We start from the raw sequence: 19,661 nt of genomic DNA, 5'->3' as shown, positions 1-19,661 counted from the left end.
TTTTTCTTTTGAATGAAGCAAGCTGTCCTCTCACATAGTGAGGGGGCAGGGGACCTAGGCATTTATCTGAGGGGGGTGCATATTAATAAATGCATATTAATTTTACACAAGAAAAAAAGTAAATTTTCTTTATTTCCAAATTTGTCAGCCTGGTAAAATACACTCATTGACCCACCTCCACAATTTAAGATTGTAATTAAAAGGCAACAATATCACATTTTTCCAACCAAGGACTTACCACTGAATACTTACTGACATTGAGCACTGATACTTGATCATGCCATTACGTCTTGCAATTGCGATAATAATTTGTTTTATTTTGATATTAATGTATAATATTTAATAATACAACACAAAACAAACATTTCTTGATCTTAAGTATTACTCAAATAAAACAATTTTTAGTGTAATACATTTTCATTACAACCTCTCTTGACTGACATTTTCAAATTCAACTCCAGGCTTTTGTTTTTGTCAGTTTTGCCACACATTTCACTTAAATGCAGCTTGTAACACGAGGCATTTCAGTCCCAGTGTTTTCATCAGTGTTTATCTTTATATCTCCACACGGCCTTGGTCTTACTCCAAATACCAGACTGCTAAAAGTATTGGTGTGTTGGTATCGGAGCACCGAGCACAAATACCATTATCTTATAACCTTATTTTCCTGATTGTCTTTCTTCTCTTTTTTTGTCTGCATGTTTACTCATGGTTTATATCATGACTGGTAAAAAATATACATATATTTGGTCTTGCAGGGTCTGTCAGGTTTTATTCACTGCATGCAAAGTGTCGTGACCTGTCTCGCTGAATCAAAAAAATCAAAATTTTTTTTTAAAGCAAAACAACAATAATTTTTAATTTTGATTTTTAATAATTCAAAATGATTGTCTTGTCTCATACAGGATGAGTACCAGTTCTGCTACCAGGCTGCTCTGGAGTACTTGGGTAGCTTTGACCACTATGCAACATAATGGAAGACACAACGAGAAAGAAGGAGCAAAAGATAAAGAGGAAAGATCTACACCAACAAGGACAAAAAAAAAAAAAACTCCAACAAATCTGTGTCCAACAACGGCCACGCTCTTTCTGCTGAAGAGCTGCGCTAGACTCTCCATGTGTAATCCGTATACTTACCTCAGTGTTCCAAGTGTGAAGGACGTATAATAATACATATGTGTCGTGGTCAGCTATCTCCAATACCAGTGAAATACAAGAACAGGAATTTACGATTCTCTCTGTGTATAAGTACTAAAACAAATACACACAAAGAGCCTGGATATTTGCTGCACCCTTAATGGGCTTTTTATCCTCAACTTTGTATCTATTGGTTTGGTGTACTCATGGGTTACAAGAGTGCAAAGGTCAACGTTTCTATGTGTACGTGAGTCTCTTTCTGAGGTGTCGAACTGATCATTACAAAAGCAGGTGGTTGGCTTCTGCCTCATTCGGGACTCCACCACCCCGCTAATGGAGACAGAGTGGACCCTCCGAATATCCGACGCACAGTGCCAACACGAGCCAATCAACCGTGGCCCACGAACAGGAATTGTGATGTCAGGCCAAGAGAGACTCCAAGAGAATATTCCGGAGCGAGCTGGCCGCCATCGTCCGGCGCCTTCGACAAAGCTTGCTTGCTCTTTGCTTGTATTGGTCCTTCATTGTCCTCCTGCTCCTCTTCTTCATGCCAGGCCCATTCTGTCAGCTCCAATGGGGGCTTGCTGGCAGGGATGCTCTTGAAAGACCTTTATTATTTTGTCTCATGTTTTGTGTGCGTGTGTGTGTGTGTGTGTTTGTTTGCTTCATTATCATTGCCTTACGCAAATTTGTGTTTTAACATGCTGCATTGATATGCTTAACTATTATTCTCGTACACAATCTTAAAGTGAGGATGAAAGCCCCTCTCAAGCACGCCTACTTGAAGTGCACCTTATTGCAAATAAATCTCACCCGATTGCAAAAAAGGAGGGGGGGGGGCGGGGGGAATCATTGTTCACACACAGTGGTGCCTTGAGATACGAGTGATGTGACTGACATGTTTTTGAGAAACGAGCCATCGTTTGGGTGATTTTTTTGGTGGGGGGACAAAAATTCATTTCATGTCAAGCAGTAGTTTGGCAGGTCATGAACACGTCTTCAAAATGTTTACTGTCAAACTAACATAAATCAAGGAGAATTACACATACTCTATAGTTAAAATAACCAGTAGCATTGCTTTGGATAAATCAATTTAGCGTAATGCTTACCACCAATGCAAATTGCCATAGACTGGCTAATTAATAGCATAGGTGTTGGAACCCTTTAAGCAACTGTCAACACAAACGGTGGTGCACACGTAGACAGGCATATCATGTGCTGGCATATTGTCTTTATCCTCAGCCAAAAACACTATTGCAGTTTAGTGAGTTACGGTAGTTGTGAAAATCAGACCTAGGCATTTTACTAAAAATTGAGCGTCCGTTATTCGTCATCAGTCTGTAGCGTGGTTACCCTTCCGTCGACCGTCAATCGCCTTTTTCCAGTGGGAAAAAAATTGTACCCGTCTATAGGCCAGTCATCCTCTAATTTTAAATGGCCATCCGCCGGCGAGTCCGACTACACTTTCCCTGACCCCCAGTTCTGGTGAAAATCTTTTGTCGCTTCATGACTATATAATACTGCCCCACGGTGGCCAACTTACACACACCAAAAGGAGTTACAATGATGCACAAACTGTTATCATATTTTACTTTCCATTCAACTACCTAATTTCTATATATTTTTAAAGGTCAATATTGTAGGGTGCTGTTTTCCTTCAAAAGCTTTTTATTTAATTTTTTTTTTTTTTATGTGTAGCCCGGAATGGTCTAATGACATTTCCAGTATTTGTGTATTTGTGTTTTGAGTTACAAGCATGGCCATGGAACACATTAAAAGCATACAGTATATATCAAGGCACCACTGTACTAAAATGTTCTCCCTGCCACTTAGTTGACCCTCAACCCTTTAAAATTCCATGTACAGAACATCCCGAGCCAACTGATGTTGATTTTAATTTGGCAGATAATCATGATGCGCTGATTCCTGGTGTGGTGACTAACAGCACAGCGTTGCCAGTGCAGCAAATTGATGAGATTCAGTCCAATTTTGTACATACGCTCCAACAACACGGCCGAGCACAAGATATAACGGCGGTATTGGATGTGATGTGGTTCTTAATGTCGCAAAAACAAGCCTTATCGTGTCATATTTATTTAATGTGATTTTTTTATATTTATGAATCTATTTTGTTACGCTTTGTTTTTATTGATCAATTTACAGTAGCTAGGAACTATAACCGATATGTTACATGTTTTTTTTTTTTTTTTGATTATTTTTTCTTTTGTTTTGGTGGTGTTTTATGCTTTTTTTTCTAAACTTATTTGCTCGATTAGAAAGTATGCCCTCTGTGTAGGGTGCTCTTTGATACTGATCACTGATGTCCAAGTGTTAGCTAGCGATGTATTTTAGAGGAAGCCCTAGTTTACAGCGATGACCTTTCGATGCCCCACACCCCTCGCGCTCCACCACTGCCCCCTTCTCCTGTTTGACCTCCAGAGCAACAACATGGGTAATCATAGAAACAAGGTCACGGGGCATCAGAGAAGACGCTCAGATGTAGTTTGCTAAAGCACACGGTAGCAGGTGTATTTTTGACAGATGGCTCAGCTGCACACTTTACTCGCCCTTCATTTTAAAAATTATTCCGATATGAAGTCGATGTGAGGTCTAGAAGTCTTGACAGTGCGTGACATATATGAAAATATGTAATTCCTTCGCTTTCTAACCAATTTTGTGTCAAGAGAACTACCGAGGATGCACACACGAGGTGTAATGATATAAGATTGTGTGTTTGAGGGCCATCCTCCTTCACTTCTGTATCTGTTCTTTCCTTTCCAAGCATAGATGTAGATATATATAATATCTTGACTTTGTATTAAAAGCAGATGATTGGATAAACAGCACTATTGAATTGTTTGGGTTTATTTTTGTGCCGAATGCCGTCATTTGTGTAGTTGTCCACTAGACGGAGACAAAGATGCTGCTTTGCTTCTTTTGTTTTTAGCCTTGTGTTGGATGTCATTCATTTACTACACTGCTTTTTAAAAAATCCATATTTATGTTTAAATAATTAATTGAAGTTATCGACAACTTTTCATTAGTTAAACCTACAATCTAATAAGATCCTATTCAAGAACAAATTCAATTGTAATCTTTCGAGATCTCAATTTTATTCATTAAAAACAAAAATGCATATGCGGAAAGTCAATTCAAAAATGTTCTTTACATTAAAATGGCCTGTGCGACTCCACTAGTCTAATCATGGTATTTTGATTAATATTGTGTTTGCGGAAAATGAATTAAGCAGCAAAATCAACCTGTTTTTATCCATCTCAGGGGACATTTTGTCACTTGCTGTCGACTGAAAATGACATCACAGTTGGTCAGGACTCAGGTAACGACCAATCACAGTTCCCCTGTTTTCTTTGTTTGTTGGGTCATTTGACATTCGCAAGCTGAACCATGATTGGTCGTTACCTAAGGAAAATGAAAAAAAATATGCTTATTTTAGTTAAAATGCATTGCACATAAAAGTTAATTTTTGGGGCTAAATGTTTAAAAACAAACAAATGCAGATTTATTGAACTTTACAGATAAATACAACTGAATTGTAATTGAATAGTGTTTATTTCGGGCGGCACGGTGGTCGACCGGTTAGCACGTCCGCCTCACAGTTCAGAGGTCGTGGATTCGATCCCGGCTCCGGCCTCCCTGTGTGGAGTTTGCATGTTCTCCCCGTGCCTGCGTGGGTTTTCTCCGGGCACTCCGGTTTCCTCCCACATTCCAAAAACATGCATGGTAAGTTGATTGGATACTCTAAATTGCCCCTAGGTGTGATTGTGAGTGCGGATGTTTGTCTCTGTGTGCCCTGCGATTGGCTGGCAACCAGTTCAGGGTGTCCCCCGCCTACTGCCCAAAGACAGCTGGGATAGGCTCCAGCACGCCCCGCGACCCTTGTGAGGAGAAGCGGTACAGATAATGGATGGATGGATGGATAGTGTTTATTTCACGTATCACTAGAGGGAGCCCACAAGCAAGACTTTGGGAATCACTGTTTTATGATCATTTTCATCCATTCATCCTTTTCTATCACACTTATTCTCATTACGGCACGTAAAGACACATGTGCAATTTAGATTACTTAGTGAATTAAACATGTTTTTCCAATGTGGGAGGAAGCTGGAGTCATTTGTATCTTTTTATGTCATGTGCTGACTTTGTGTTGACACTCTACGAGAGGTTTTAATTCAACAATTAGTTTATCATTTTGGCATTTAATTGTGTCCAACATTGAGTCATACTGACAACTGTTGAATATGAATATTTTTGATACTTTATTTTATTAGCTAGAGCTCTCAGTATTAACAGCCAGTCTAATAGACATATTGTTCCGCGTAAGGGAATACATTTTACACCATTTGACTATAAGTACAATATTTCCTTTTAATCATATTCACATTCATTATAGTGTTACTTCATCGATTCAAATCTTTATCTTCCTTATCGATTGTGAATGTCTCATCCCATGACTTATACTTTCTTAAAATTCATCACACAGCTTCGGTCAGCCTTGTCAGAGGTTTGTAATATCACAATTTGATTTTGGTTTATCAAAAAATGTATTAATTTTTTTATTTTGGATTTTTCTTTTGTCTGAGTTTTTGCTCTAAAACCTGTTAACTGTTAATGCTGAAGATAAAAACAAAAATGGTCAAATGAGAAAGAAGACAAGCCAAAATCCTAAAAAGAGCTATCGAAAATTAATCGATTCATTTTAACATTTACCATGAAAATATAAAACCAATTTAAACAAAAACTTTGCACAGAGGTGCACAAGAAATAAGAAAGAACAAGAAAGGACAAACTAATTGATAGAGGTGCAAAAACAGGAACGTTTTGGGTTTTATCAGTTGAGTGACGTGACAATGGTACCAAATGGAATTTCCCAATCATTTTTTAAATCCACCGTAAACCAGGAAGTAGGCTGTTAACTATAGCAAACAAACAAGTAGAGTAAAAAATCTATGATTCATTTCTCTACTTATTTTAATAGTTCTTCCCAGACGTCAGTGTATTTGTAACATTGTTAAAACAATAAATCTAATGTCATGTGTACAATACATGATACTAAATTCTCATACAACACAATAATCGTATTTAAATAATTAATTCTTGTACTTGTCTTATTTACAGTTGTCAGGTGATGTTTTATTTCTGAGCAATTGAAATTGTCAAGCAAAAATACCAACGACAATACATCCACGCTGGCAACATTCAGTTAGGTGAAAACTAAAAACTAAACTAAAAACACACTTGTACTAGAGGATTAAATGTGATTAACTGTCATCTTTAATAACTTAAAAGGAGAGAAAAAAGGAAACTGAAGGTAATCACGTTTTTCTGATTTCACGTTGACTCCAAAAGTGCGAAGAACCATTATCAAGATTTAACGCAACGCGGAACACACACGCACACATTCCACAAAAAAAATCATTGGGCTGAAAATAAAAACATTCCAGCATCTGAGTGCCAGTGACAGGCCTCTCTCAAGACAGGGACCAGCACAGAGATGTTACGGGCTATGAGAGGAAACTTCAAATGGTTTGGGTCGTGACTTAATTGGGGGAAAAAAAAAGCTAACTGCCATAATTATTAATGAAGTAGAACATAGTCCCAGCTAATAAAAGAAGCAAAAAACAACAAAAAAAACATAAATATATCAATTATAGGGCGGCAATGTTACTTAAGTGATCACAAATTGATTGATTTAGCTCTTTTTACATTTTTGCATAACCAAGTGTCCACTTAGTTGCTGTGGTTTCAGAACAATGGCAGAGAAGATTCCTCCATCTACTGAGTAGAGGTAGGTTGAACGTACTTAAGAGTTCTGTTACTTTTCGAATAATATGACTGAAGTAACAGGAACAAAATAGTCATCAAAATAATTACTTGAATAAGAGCAAGCATTCAGAGAAAAAAATACTCAAGTACCGGGTAACTGGTGAGTAACTTTCTATTTTTTGTAATCGAAGAATGAATGTCACCAGGACATAATATAAAATGAGAATATGCGACTTCAGATAGTGCCCAACAGTATAAATGCACCTCAATGTTATAAAGAGTAAAACAGTGAATAGAAAAAATTATAAATATTGTACTACTTAATCAGTGTAAGTAGTAGTACATTTAAACTGTGAAATAATGTTGGTCTTGTCCCAATTGACTCACAAATTTATTTGGACAGTGACCTTCTTTAGTTGAACACACAAAGCTACTTTTGTATGAATGGCAACATAGGGATATGCAAATTAATTGAACCTTCTACCATTTGTGGAAGAGCAGTTAACTGTTCTGCCTGACACTATATGTCATCATCATAAATGGACGAACCAGGATGCATTATTTGTAGGAAATGAATTATAATTTCAGAAACAATTCATAAGTCAAATCGGATTATTTTTTTCCGGGTTGGGGCTGCATTAAGTTACCAAATATTATGGAATATAATAATTTGTGTTTGAATTGATTGCTTTCACTGTCTTTGTTGTGGTATTATTGCTATTTTCCTAATATAAAGAACTTTGCTACAGCTGTAGTTGTTAAGAAATGTGCAATATAAATAAAGTTGTATTGCATTGTATTGTATTGTATTGTCATCTGAATTTGAACTTGAATAACTGATTTTTTTTTTTGTAAACCATGATATTTCTAACATTTATCACTGTTTTTCATATTTGCCATGAAAAAAAATCTGTGTAAAATATAACCTGTCAAGAATTACAATTTTCAACCCATCTTGATTTTGTTTTGGAATTCAAGCTTCGTCTTCTTTTTTATTGATTTATTTTTATTTTTGTGATGGTTAAAATAAAATCTATTGTCAGAAATCCTAATTCAAATCCAAATCGGATCTGCAGATACGTATATGTTTTGGTGGAATTTTTGTACAAAGTGAGGTTGATTTTGAATTGCAGGTTATAAATCCATGCTTGAAAACTTGCATTGATAACGATCTGTGCTTTGTCAAATATTCATACGGTTGATTTGAATTACTCGGAAAGGAAAGGCAAATTCATTTAGATAGGACATTTCATACAAAATGCAAATTTGCCTCACACAAACAAAAGCACAACACCTAAAAGCATTGACAAACACAGCTTAAGACATTCACAAGCTAAGCAAAAACAGTTTATTAAAAATGATTAAAACAACGTACTTTGACAACGTTTAAAGCATTTACAAAACAAACAAACATATTTAAAGACATTAAAAGCAAGTGCAATAAATAAAACGTACTTTTCTTTCTTATTGCTTACACAATTAAGTAAGAAGGTGAGCAAGGAAGCTTATCTTTTAATGAAAAAATGTGATAAAGCGATATCAAATGACGATGGCTTGATGTCTTATCAGTGCTGGCTAAGCTGGTTTACCATCTCCTGACTTTAGTGCGGCACCTTGTGTGGTTACCATGCGCATTGAGCAACCCCTGTCCGCGTAGGCAGGCGTAAACCGCGCCTACATTCGCTATAATTGGCTGACCTCTGGCAAGGGAGGTTCTATCTCATTGCTGATTGGCTGATCCGGCGTGTCGCGAGCTATCCTTTCACCTTGCGTTTTGTCAGAATTCCCTGTCTCTAACTCACTTGCAGGAATGAAGCCACGGGCCCGTGCTTTCTGTTGTACACTTTTGACAGTTTTGACTCATTTATGAATATGTGTGAGTGTGTGTGAGTGCATTTGTGTATGTTATGTTTCCACCATGAGTCTGAAGAACAGGAAGTTCTCACTGGACAGCTCTTTGTAAGTATGTTACATCAGGAAGCTACGCTCTATTTTTTATTTATTTTATTTTTTTGACATTGCCATTTCGTAGTGATTGTCAATGTGTGAAACAGAGAGGTTCAGTGGTATTTAACTTGCTAGCGTAATACATTTGAATTTCTGTGTCATTTTAGACTTTTATTTTGCAACAGTTTTTAATTAATGAATGTGAAATACATTTTAATTTAATCATTATTTCAGTACAGTTTTTTATTTTCCTATATCCAAGTACGGTATTATGTTCAAACCATACACAATTTTACAGTGGCTTATGATAATATTGAAAATACTCTTGAATTTAAGAATAAAACTTAATATTTCTTGTTTTTGATTAACACAGGGGCCTGCTACTGTAATGTTCTTTATAATGGTGGTACTTTTTAGTTTTAGTTGTAGTCTTTTAGGTGGTACTTGGCATTAAAAGTAAAGTTGGAGGACTATAGCTGTCCACGAGTTGCACACAGCACTGTCTTGCTGAAAGTGAAACTAAAGTGTAAGAAAAACAAAGATTCTACAATCTGCCAGTCACATTCTAGATCAGGGATGGAACTTAAACGATGCAGTGGGTCACAGTTTTTTATCAGTGCTACTTGGGGGGACACAAAGAACTGTGCACTTCCTAACCAGATGTATAACGAAATTGCCATTTTAAATATGGACTACACATGTGCATATGTCAGTTTGGTATGAATATGTCAGTTTGTTATTGAACCAATGTACAAAACAGTATCTTAATGATGTAATGCTCAAAAAACAATATCATAATCCCCACACTGTGTAAAGGGCTTTCTTGGATAAAAATTCCCATTCAAAGATGAACAGCAAACCAACATTTCGATGCAAGAACTAATTTTGTGAATGTTTTCACAAAGGTCAACTAACTTAATATCAATATTATTTAATATTAAATACATTTGTCCTGAATGTCATTCAAAGTCCCAAATTAATAGGTCTACTCATTCAGCTGTATAATACAGTGTAGTGGTGTAATAATGTTCATCACCGACGCCATCGCCTAACCCTAACCCTAACCCTAACCCTTTGTACTGTAACAATATTAAAGTGGAAGTCAACCCAAGCATGTTTTTTTCAATAATATCTTCTATGTAGGCCTACTAAATGAAATAAGGCATTCTGATTAATATTGTGTTTGTGTAATATGAGTTAAGCAGCTAAATCTAGCCATCTCAGCTGCTCAGGACTCAAATAACAACCAATCAAGGCACAGCTTCAGAAAACAGGTGAGCTATGATTGGTTGTTACCTGAGTCCTGAGTAACTGTGATGTCATTTGGAGTCTGCAGAAGTGAAAAAATCGCTGCGCCCTGACTGAGATGGCTGAAACGGGATGGATTTTGCTGCTTTACTCAAATTATACAAACACAATATTAATCAGAATCAAACAAATTCTTCAAAAAATATGGGTCAACTTCCCTTTAAGTGTTGATTGTAACCATGTTTTAGGAGAATGCACATTTAGCAGTTCCTCATGCATTTCAAACGAACTGTCAACGGTTCTTGTTCGGCGTGAGGGGTGCTGATGTTCGTGTACTTTTGAGATCTGTTTTATTGTGGTGGCTTAGTGAAATCACTGATGTGCAACGTCATGTGTGTCACAATACGCATTTGCGTACCTGTACACACTAGTGCCATCCAGCCACAATCTCATCTGCTCCGTGAAAGATGCACAAAAAAAACAGCCATCAAGCAGCTTCTTTGGTATTTTCACCACCAAAAAAGAAACAGCCAACTGAGCCTGAGCCGAAGAAGAGTTTTTGGGGGTTTTTTTTTCTGAAAAGTGGCTCCAAGATGTGGCTTGAAGCTAATGATGAGCGCACTGAAATGTGGTGCAAGATTTGCCGCTCAATTACACATTTAGCTGATAAAACAGGTCATTTACGTGTCAGTGTACAGTGACGGAAAACTTGCCTCATACTTCCTTGAACTAATTGAACTGGGTGCTGATGAAACCACACAAGCCATAACTGATGGACTAGTGAGACGTTTCGAGGACGCAGGCTTGGATAACTGGACCGCTAAACTGTGTGCACGGACGGTGCTGCCGTTAACGTTGAGCCGTACAACGGCTTTGTGCCGAAACTTAAGCAACACGCTGCAGTTGTAGGCTGCCTGGTGCACATTTTCTGCATGCGGTGAGTACTAAAGATTATCTCCTGGTAGGCTACCGATGTGAGTAACTCATGAAAAGAATTATGTGCAAACCTGATACATCACGACGGTGGTTGTGTTGTCTAGTAGGAAGTTTCATTGGGGTGATTAAACAGTTGTAGACAAATCAATCCACTCACGATACTCCCAGCCGTTAAGTGGATGTTCATAGGAAAATAGCCAGGTAATGAGCTTTAAATTATGTCATGCACAGACACTTTTTTTGGGGGGGGTGGCGGATAGACGGAATGTAAGGACGGAACCTCTTTAAAGTGGAAGTCAACCCTAACATATTTTTTTTAAGAATATGATGTATGCAAGCCCACTAGTTGAAACATGGTATTCTGATTAATATTGCGTTTGTGGAATATGAGTTAAGCAGCAAAATCCACTCCTTTTTTAGCCATCTCTGGGGGCGGCCATTTTGTCACTTCTGTCGACTGAAAATAACACCACAGTTGCTCAGGGCTTAGGTAACAACCAATCACGGCTGAACTGTTTTGTGAAGCTGAGCCGTGATTGGTCGTTACCTGAGCCCTGTGCAATCGTAATGTCATTTTCAGTCGACAGAAGTGACAAAAATATGTTTGGGTTGATTTCCCCTTTAAAAACACAAGGGCAGTGTTTATGAATAAGGACGGAGGGACGATGACAAAAGGGTGACCAGGTCGCGGACGGAGGATGGGCCGGCAAAAAAGGATAAAGTCCCCATCTCTGGTTATGACATCCTAAAATTGCTCGGCTACTGTAAACATTTCTATTTCCAAAAATGAACCGAGGGCCACTCCCACTCTGAGAAAGCAGCCATTTTGCACATGCCTATTCTAGATAAAATCAGACTAATGCCCGATATGGATGGCAAAAATCGATCATGGAAAAGGAATTACCCCGTGACCCTATACACCGGCTAAGCGGTACTGAAAATGTGGCATGTGCTTCGTATATCCTTGAAAATATCACCATAAGAAGAATATCATATTTTGTCAAATTTCCACTTTTTACAAATCATGATACAGCAATATTCCCTTTCTCCTCTGTGGTCAGCTCCCAGGATGCAACAACGGGAGGCATCAGCTCCCGCAGAGGCTCCACCCATAAGCTCCTTAAAAAATACAGAAGTCAGGAAGATAGCGAATTGGATATCCGGGAGCTAATTCAAAACTCTAACAGCAACATAACCGCCAGGTATTCCCCACCTACATTCGCATCCAAGCAGAGCATCGCTCGTGTGTGAATTGTTCTCTCCTGATCTGCATCTTGACATCTTTGTGTCCTCAGGGAGAAGACTGCAGCGGAGGAGAATGTTGATCGGCCAGATGGGCTCATCAGCAAAAATGTACTTTCGGTTTCTTTCAGTGATATTTTGGCACTTTTGCCGACACACTTTATCAATTATCCTCATTGTACACTTTTGGGACGCTTCATTTGACACACCTGCACAATCTACTGTACTGCAGGGCCACATTTGATTTGTATAACAGACAGATGGGCCGAGTCAGTTGTAGATGAGGTAAAAAGGAAAAGGTGAATTGTGTATTGCAAAACAATTTTGTATCAAACAACCTCAATAATTGGGTCAAATTGACACAAGTACTGGATCGGTCCATTTTTACCTACATTTTGGACCCAAGTGTTTTTAGAGTGTACTGTACATTGTCGCTGTTGGTCATAATCCTGACATGTCCAAAATTACTACTTTTCAGGAAATCAAAAATGTATTTATTTTTATATCTATCTGTGCATCTTGGTAACATATGGCCCACGGACCGAAAAAGAAAAATCAGCTTCCCATAATCTTTCTCGAAGGTCTTAGAGGCATGAGTGGTGGAACAAATGAAACGATGCGCTGACTAAGCAGTGTAATAGATAGAACTGAATCTGCATGCACTTAACTGCGTGGCCGACCACTTCCTTCTGCGCCAGCATTACAGTGATTCATTAAAAAAAAGAAAGAAAAAACCAGGCTTACTCAAATGTATCATAGCTAACTATTTTGCTCGTTATTGTCTAAACAACATCAAGACTTTGATTCTTGAGGTGACATAATGCCACACGGAAGAGTTTTACAACAATTCACAGACAATTGAGCATTCAAGAGAGTAAATAGATTTCTTCTCAAGCTATTTTCAATACTTTCAATTGGTTAGTAATTTGCTACAATAATGTAGGTGACATTTGGATAGACCACTACTATTGATTTGTCAACAAATATAAAATTGACGATATTCGGACATACAGTGCAGTACAGTATCTTGTTTCTGCCCGATAGCGACATATGTTAACGCTGCTTTTTTATGCTAATGTTTTATTTTTTATTTTATTTTATTCAGGATAGGCCCCAGGCTCACCCGCGAGTTGCGACCCTAATGAAAATAAGCGATCCAATTATTGATTGAAATAAATGACAAAATACATTTGACGGAACCAATAGTGCTCAGATTTGATTGACACTGTAAGAAAGCCGCTGTATATTTTTTGCACGTTCTAATTTTATAACACAATTCAGTTCTACACCACCGCAAACCACAATCACAAAATAAAACATATTGTAAATGAATACCTCTCTGACAGTATCACTCAAACATGAATATTACTGAACATAAATCTGTGCCTAATGTTGTAGCACTCACTATGTTTATTGCAAATGTGTTTTTGTTTTATTTCAGAGTTTCACGAAACACAGTAGAAACTTACACAAACTCTTTCAGGAAATTCCTGAAGGGGAGAACCTGACACATAGTGAGTAGATTTTACTGCTAGTGGTCCATGGGCTCTCACGACACTGCAAAAAAATAAAGAATAAAATAATAATAATTGTTCGGTAAACTCAAAATTTCAAGGCGTGTGTGTGTTTTTCCACAGCTTTGACTTGCGCTCTGCAAAAGGAAGTGCTTTATCATGGAAGACTTTTCATTTCGGAAAATTATGTGTGTTTCTTCTCATCCGTGCTGCTCAAAGAGACCAAGGTAAGCGACGGAACTCTGTTGACCCGATCATACAGATCTGCTCCTAAGCAGGGCTTGTGGTTGTTGCAGGTGGTGATCCGCACGTCCAACATCCAGGAGGTGAAGAAACACAGTTCAGCTTTGTCCATGCTATCGATACAAACTACTGATGACGAGAAGGTCAGACTATTTTTTTCCCATTCCATTTTAGAAGCTAAACGCTGTTTCTCCCGCCGTCTGGGTTGCCATATTTATGTTTTTCAACTACATTAGATGGAAATAAATACTGGAAAAAAATACTGTACAGTAATGACGTCATTAAATTGAATGAAAAAGAATTGATCACATTTTCTCATTCAACGCACATTGTGCTGCTCATTTTGGTGTGTGCGCCAGACAGGCATATGGATATACCATAATGTAAGACTGAGCTCCTCTGTCGGCTTCCTAGTACGGCAGTATTATTAGTCGTTCTTCTCGAGGATAAAGACTAATGGCATCTTTTCTGTCTGCATGTGTTGCCGCACCGCTTGCATTCGGCTATCCGTCGCTAAAAGGATACGCAGCCAAATAAATGATATTTGTTAGCCTGTTGTATGTTAACAATAAGGTAGCGGAGACTAGGTAGGGGGTTTAAAATACAAAACGTGATCAGGGCAGTGCTTCTCAATTATTTTCCATCCCCCCGAAAGAACAAGAAAGTATTTCGCGCCCCCCACCAACCCTCTGCTGAGACTATAAAGTATCATTTGTCTATAAAATTGTTCTAAGTACACGTCAGCATAACATTTGTATCCTTATTAATATTAAAGCAAGCAAAAAGAAATATAAATCCACTGAATAACTTTATTAACAAATGAAAGCGAAAATTGCCTCCTACTGTAGCGGATGTGCAATTACACTTTCACATTCTATTTAGAAGGGTTGCATTAGTGGCAATAAACAGGAGCACAATGTTTTGTCCACTTCACTGTAAATTTTAAATATATCCTTATAAAAGGTGTACACTTTAAAGCTCTGAGTTATTTAAAGCACTGACACAAACCCATGTCTTGAAGGAAGTAATTTAGTGGAACAATGGCTTTTAACTTGCTGCTGCGATGCAGCTCGAATTAAATCCATTAGTTCCTTCATTGCTGGTCAATCATCTCATACTATCTGTTTCTTCCTCAGTACTTTTTTGTTTCTCTGAGGAACCGAGAGAAGTGCTACAATCTCCTCCAAAGTGCCTGTTCCCAGGCACAGGTGAGCGTGCCAAACACTGTGCATGCACTGCGTCATACCACAAATGAAGGACTTTTGTTTTGTGATGCTAATTTGGTGACAATGCAGGGAGACAGTGCCAAAAGCAGCAGTCGTGGCTCCTCTGCAGAGAATGAAGCTGATTCCAATATGGTGGGTTTGATGCTGCAAACACACACACTTTAATCTTATGAGGCCAGACAAGAGGAGAGTCATGATAAACAATGATAAAATAATAATAATAATAAAGTGTAATCTTCCTGTACGGTTAAAGGCACTCCATTCAAGAAAGCTGATTCCTTCAGACTTTGACAAGTGTCCCGTAGAAAATAATGACACTACGTATAACTTAAGTGGCTCTGCCGTAATCAGCGCTCTACCTTACTGCTTGTCCACCGCAGGTCTCCAGTCATTCCAGCATTAAGGACAGTGTGGATCACGGTATGAGTGGGCAGAATGGTAATTATCTGGATGACAACATCCCTCAATTGGCCAGTAGACAGGAAATGTTCCTTATGTCCTTGACTATGCTTTGGGTGTATCAACTTGAGACATTGTTCCAAGGATGTTACTTTCAAGACATTTTCATTTAATCTTTCAGAAGTGTTTGCTTTAAGGTTTTACTTTTAATTTTAGTTGAACTTTTATGTTCAATGCATTTTAATTGAATTTCACTAAAAAGGTTCAACCCAAACATATTTTTTTCAACAATATGTTCTATGCAGTCCCACTAGATGAAACAACGCAATATGATTAAAAGGAAATAAGAGTTAAGCAGCAAAATCCACCCGTTTTTAGCCATCTCAGGGGGCGGCCATTTTGTCACTTCTGTCGACTGAAAATGACATCACAGTTGCGCAGGGCTCAGATAACGGCCAATCATGGCTCAGCTTCAGAAAACAGGTGAGCTGTGATTGGTCATTACCTGAGCCCTGAGCAACTGTGATGTCATTTTCAGTCGACAGAAGTGACAAAATGGCCGTCCCCTGAGATGGCTAAAAACGGGTGGATTTTGTTGCTTAACTCATGTTCCACAAACACAATTTTAATCAAATGCTGTGTTTCAACTAGTGGGCCTGCATAGAACATATTCTTAAAAATATATGTTTGGGTAGATTTCCGCTCTAATTAAATTTTTTAAATACAGTTTTTTATTTTCTGATGTTTAAGCGCAATGTCATGTCATGTCATCTTCCAAAGCGCTTATCCTATATAGGGTCGCGGGGAGTTGCTGGAGCCTATCCCAGCCGTCAATGGGCGAAGGCAGACTACACCCCGAACTGGTCGCCAGCCAGTCGCAGGGCACACATAGACACTGTCACTGAGCGGGAATCGATCCCACGCTGCCCGCACACAACTCAGGCGTGTGTACCACTACACTATCAGCGGACATTGTTTAAGCGCAATGTTCATATTCAAACGGTTCCTATTTTATTGAGTGACCTATTTGTCAGTTTGGGTCCAACTCAATCCATCTCAAATAAATGTTTAATAAATCCTGTTTTAATACTTTACAAGATTTCATAAAATCTACATAAAGTGTGAGATGATACCGTAAATTCAATATACTCTATCTTAGTGGTCTATAATTGATTGAACATTGATTAAGATTACATGCTGTAGAAAACTGATAAATCTTATGTAATTTGAAGAACAGCATTATTATGTTTTCCCTCACTGGTGACAAATCATTTTAAAGCCTGTTTTCTACTAATAATGTTGCTCCCCTTCATCCTGAAGATTCTCATTTGCACCTTGGCAGGTAACGCACAAAGCATGTCCACAACAGAGGAGGCGGACGGCGTGTGTAAGTCCTTTTCAATAACCCATCAAGGTGAAGAGGGAACATTTATGCATTGCAAATTTATTTGTCTCAATCAGCTACATCGTGGCTTTGGAAGATAATGGAGGACGTCACAGTCTTTTTCTACTTCAGACAGAGAGTGAATTTCGGCATGGTCTTCTATGTCTACTTAATGTTGTAAGTTGATAAATCTTGGGCCTTCAACCACTGTGCTATTAATAACAAGTGTTTTTTTTGGGGGGGGGGGTTTAGAGCAGTTAAACTCGATTCTGCCTTAATACATACACACTATGCACAAAACCTTAAAAACAGGTTAACTTACAGGTGAAATTTTAGGATGAACCTATAAATGCACCATCAACTTTGCAGATGAACTTAATGTGATCTTTAAACTTTCAAAAGCACACATTTCCAACTTGATGTTCTCTAACAAGGAGCTGAATGGCAATATTGATTCATTTTTGTGCCTTTCTGTGACTCTTTGAGTCTCTGTATTTTCTTAGTATCTTAGTATCTTTTGATAAATGTTAACACTCTAAGATTAGTGACCACTGAAAGCCAAATTAGCTCTTAACTTTTTGCAAGCACTGTAATGAACAAAGCTGGGAATTTTACTAAAAATGTGCTGTCCGTTTATCGCCTTCCGCCTACGGCTGGGGTACCCTTGCACCCATCCGCTTATCCGCCATTTTGTCCGCCCGAACTAAATAGTAATGACCTCTCGGTCGGTCCGTCTATCATTTTCACATTTATCCCGCTGAGATTCTGGTTATGTATATAAAAAGCATGGGGATTGTTTTTTTGAATTGGATTATGGAAGGCGGACATTTTGAAAGAGCATAATTTCCCCTTGCAGGATGAACAAAAAATAAAAACAAATAACTAGTTTGTTGTATTGTATTAGTGTATCTATTTCCTGATTTGTGGTCATTTGTTGTAAAGCGTGTTTGTTGACTGCAATTATGTAGTCAGTTCTCATGAAGGCACATGCACATTTTGCCTTCTTTGTGTCGAAGTACAATGGTAAGTTATGTTGTGCTTTGTGTGTGTGGGGGTGTGTGTGTGTGTGCAACTTGCGTGCATGTGTGTAGGTTGGTGCTGCTGCTGTTGGTGTCCAGCTACATCGGGCTCAGGATGATAGCACTGGAGAGGCAGCTAAAGTATTTGAATGAGCTGTCCTTGCTCTTCGGAGAGTGAGTGCACACACACCCATGCACACATTTGGGCAAGCTTGTGTTGGTTTTGGCTCAAACCGGTTTAAAACCATTACTGCCAAGATCAGATTAAAAAAAAAAAAAAAGGAAGGGCATGGCTGGACGTCTAGCTGTCTGCCACTGAGGTTAAAAAAAAAAAAAAAAAGACAAGTGATCACATTCCACCACAGTCACACTCAGTTGTGTTTGCAAAGTCAAAGTGGCTACTGCTCAAATATGCTGCTTTGAAAATATTGATGATGTGTCTGTAAGGACAGTGTCTGCTGGAGATAAGCAGGTCACTTATGAGAAACTGTCAAGAAAGAATAAATTAGCAAATAGATTTTGTGATTGAAGTTATGTTATGAAGTTATGAATTTTGACGTGTGCCTATCACCAATGACAGGTTTTGCAAGTCAAGCAAGGCGTGCTCCTACCAAGCAATCGGGATGGGAAAATGCCAACTGGCCTTGTCAGGCAGATTTGAAATATAATTGGTTCAAGAAACACAACTAGCCTGTAGTTTAACTAGGCCCAGGAAGTTGGCTGAAATCTGATTAGACCAAAAAAATCTGGAAGGTACTGGAAGCACTGCTGGCGAGAGAAAATCAAAAGAATAGACTACTTGGGAATAAATTCATACAATTTCATGGGACAAATATTACAATTTAGGTTGTAAATGGAGGTTAATGGTTTTGTGTTTAGGCCACTATGGCCAGCACAAGGCCTTAGTCCACTACTGAATATAATAAATATTGAACCTATTTTTAAAAATAGCTACATTTAGCTATAGCATACAACGAAATTGTGTCAGACAGTACCGATTATACTGCATCAAAAATTCTCCTTGTGCTTTGTCTTGTTTAAATTTTTTTTTTTTTAGCCATCAAGAAAGATAGCCAGGAGCAACAACCACGAGCAATTTTCCCAAGATTCACTGTGGAATTAATACACAGTTGTTTGTCTTTAATGAGACTATAAGCATGTGGCGGACAACATTGGCCCATAGAATACATGAGCACAATCGGGAACACAAAGAGTGCTTTTACTGGCCCCTTGTTTTCTTCAAACAGTGGAAAAAGAAAAAAATATATAATTTTAAAATCATGTACATTTCATGTGAGAGTTTAACAGTGGAACTGAGCACTTTTATTGTTGTTTGTTTTACTCTTACAAGACAGGCGTTAGCAAGTAGAGGGTAGTGTTTTCATCCAAACAGTAGCGTCACAGGACAAAATCACTTATTTCCCCCCCACACCCCCAGTTTATCAATTCCACGTCAAACATTTTGTCATCTCATCTGTTGCCAAAAAAAATGTAAATAAATAATTTTGTTACGTTCTGGGTAACTTGGAGTGTCTCACTTATTTCAAAACCGAAGACATAAAATGGGAAGAAACCAAGGCCT

The 19,661-nt window shown here is 38.2% G+C and overlaps 2 protein-coding genes across 2 annotated transcripts in view; both read left to right on the top strand.

Moving 5' to 3' along the window:
* LOC147140782 (receptor-type tyrosine-protein phosphatase S-like) overlaps positions 1-3,983 on the top strand; it is a 105,056-nt gene extending 101,073 nt beyond the window's left edge. Inside the window, exon 36 of the mRNA XM_086042299.1 lies at positions 906-3,983. Within this exon, the coding sequence (XP_085898425.1) occupies positions 906-974 (69 nt within the window). The 3' untranslated portion in view covers positions 975-3,983. The remainder of the gene's footprint in view (positions 1-905) is intronic.
* Positions 3,984-8,700: 4,717 nt separating this feature from the next.
* Positions 8,701-19,602, top strand: LOC147140781 (uncharacterized). The gene is made up of 13 exons (XM_086042791.1): positions 8,701-8,880; positions 12,114-12,254; positions 12,348-12,405; positions 13,736-13,808; positions 13,932-14,035; positions 14,105-14,194; positions 15,188-15,259; positions 15,347-15,409; positions 15,658-15,715; positions 17,019-17,063; positions 17,138-17,237; positions 18,152-18,253; positions 19,137-19,602. The coding sequence occupies exons 1-13, from the start codon at positions 8,840-8,842 to the stop codon at positions 19,150-19,152; spliced, it is 963 nt and encodes a 320-aa protein (XP_085898917.1). The 5' UTR covers positions 8,701-8,839; the 3' UTR covers positions 19,153-19,602.
* Positions 19,603-19,661: the final 59 nt, after the last annotated feature.

The sequence above is a fragment of the Filicampus tigris genome, chromosome 10 (assembly GCF_054856515.1).
Source record: "Filicampus tigris isolate MCC_2025a chromosome 10, RoL_Ftig_1.0, whole genome shotgun sequence".
NCBI lineage: Eukaryota > Metazoa > Chordata > Actinopteri > Syngnathiformes > Syngnathidae > Filicampus > Filicampus tigris.
This window is presented reverse-complemented; position numbering and strand designations above follow the sequence as displayed.

Coding starts and splice junctions, on each gene's coding strand:
- LOC147140781 (XM_086042791.1), top strand. CDS start 8,840: ATGAGTCTGAAGAACAGGAAGTTCTCACTGGACAGCTCTTT. Junction 14,195..15,187: donor AAACTACTGATGACGAGAAG/GTCAGACTATTT, acceptor TTTCTTCCTCAG/TACTTTTTTGTTTCTCTGAG. Junction 15,260..15,346: donor GTGCCTGTTCCCAGGCACAG/GTGAGCGTGCCA, acceptor GTGACAATGCAG/GGAGACAGTGCCAAAAGCAG.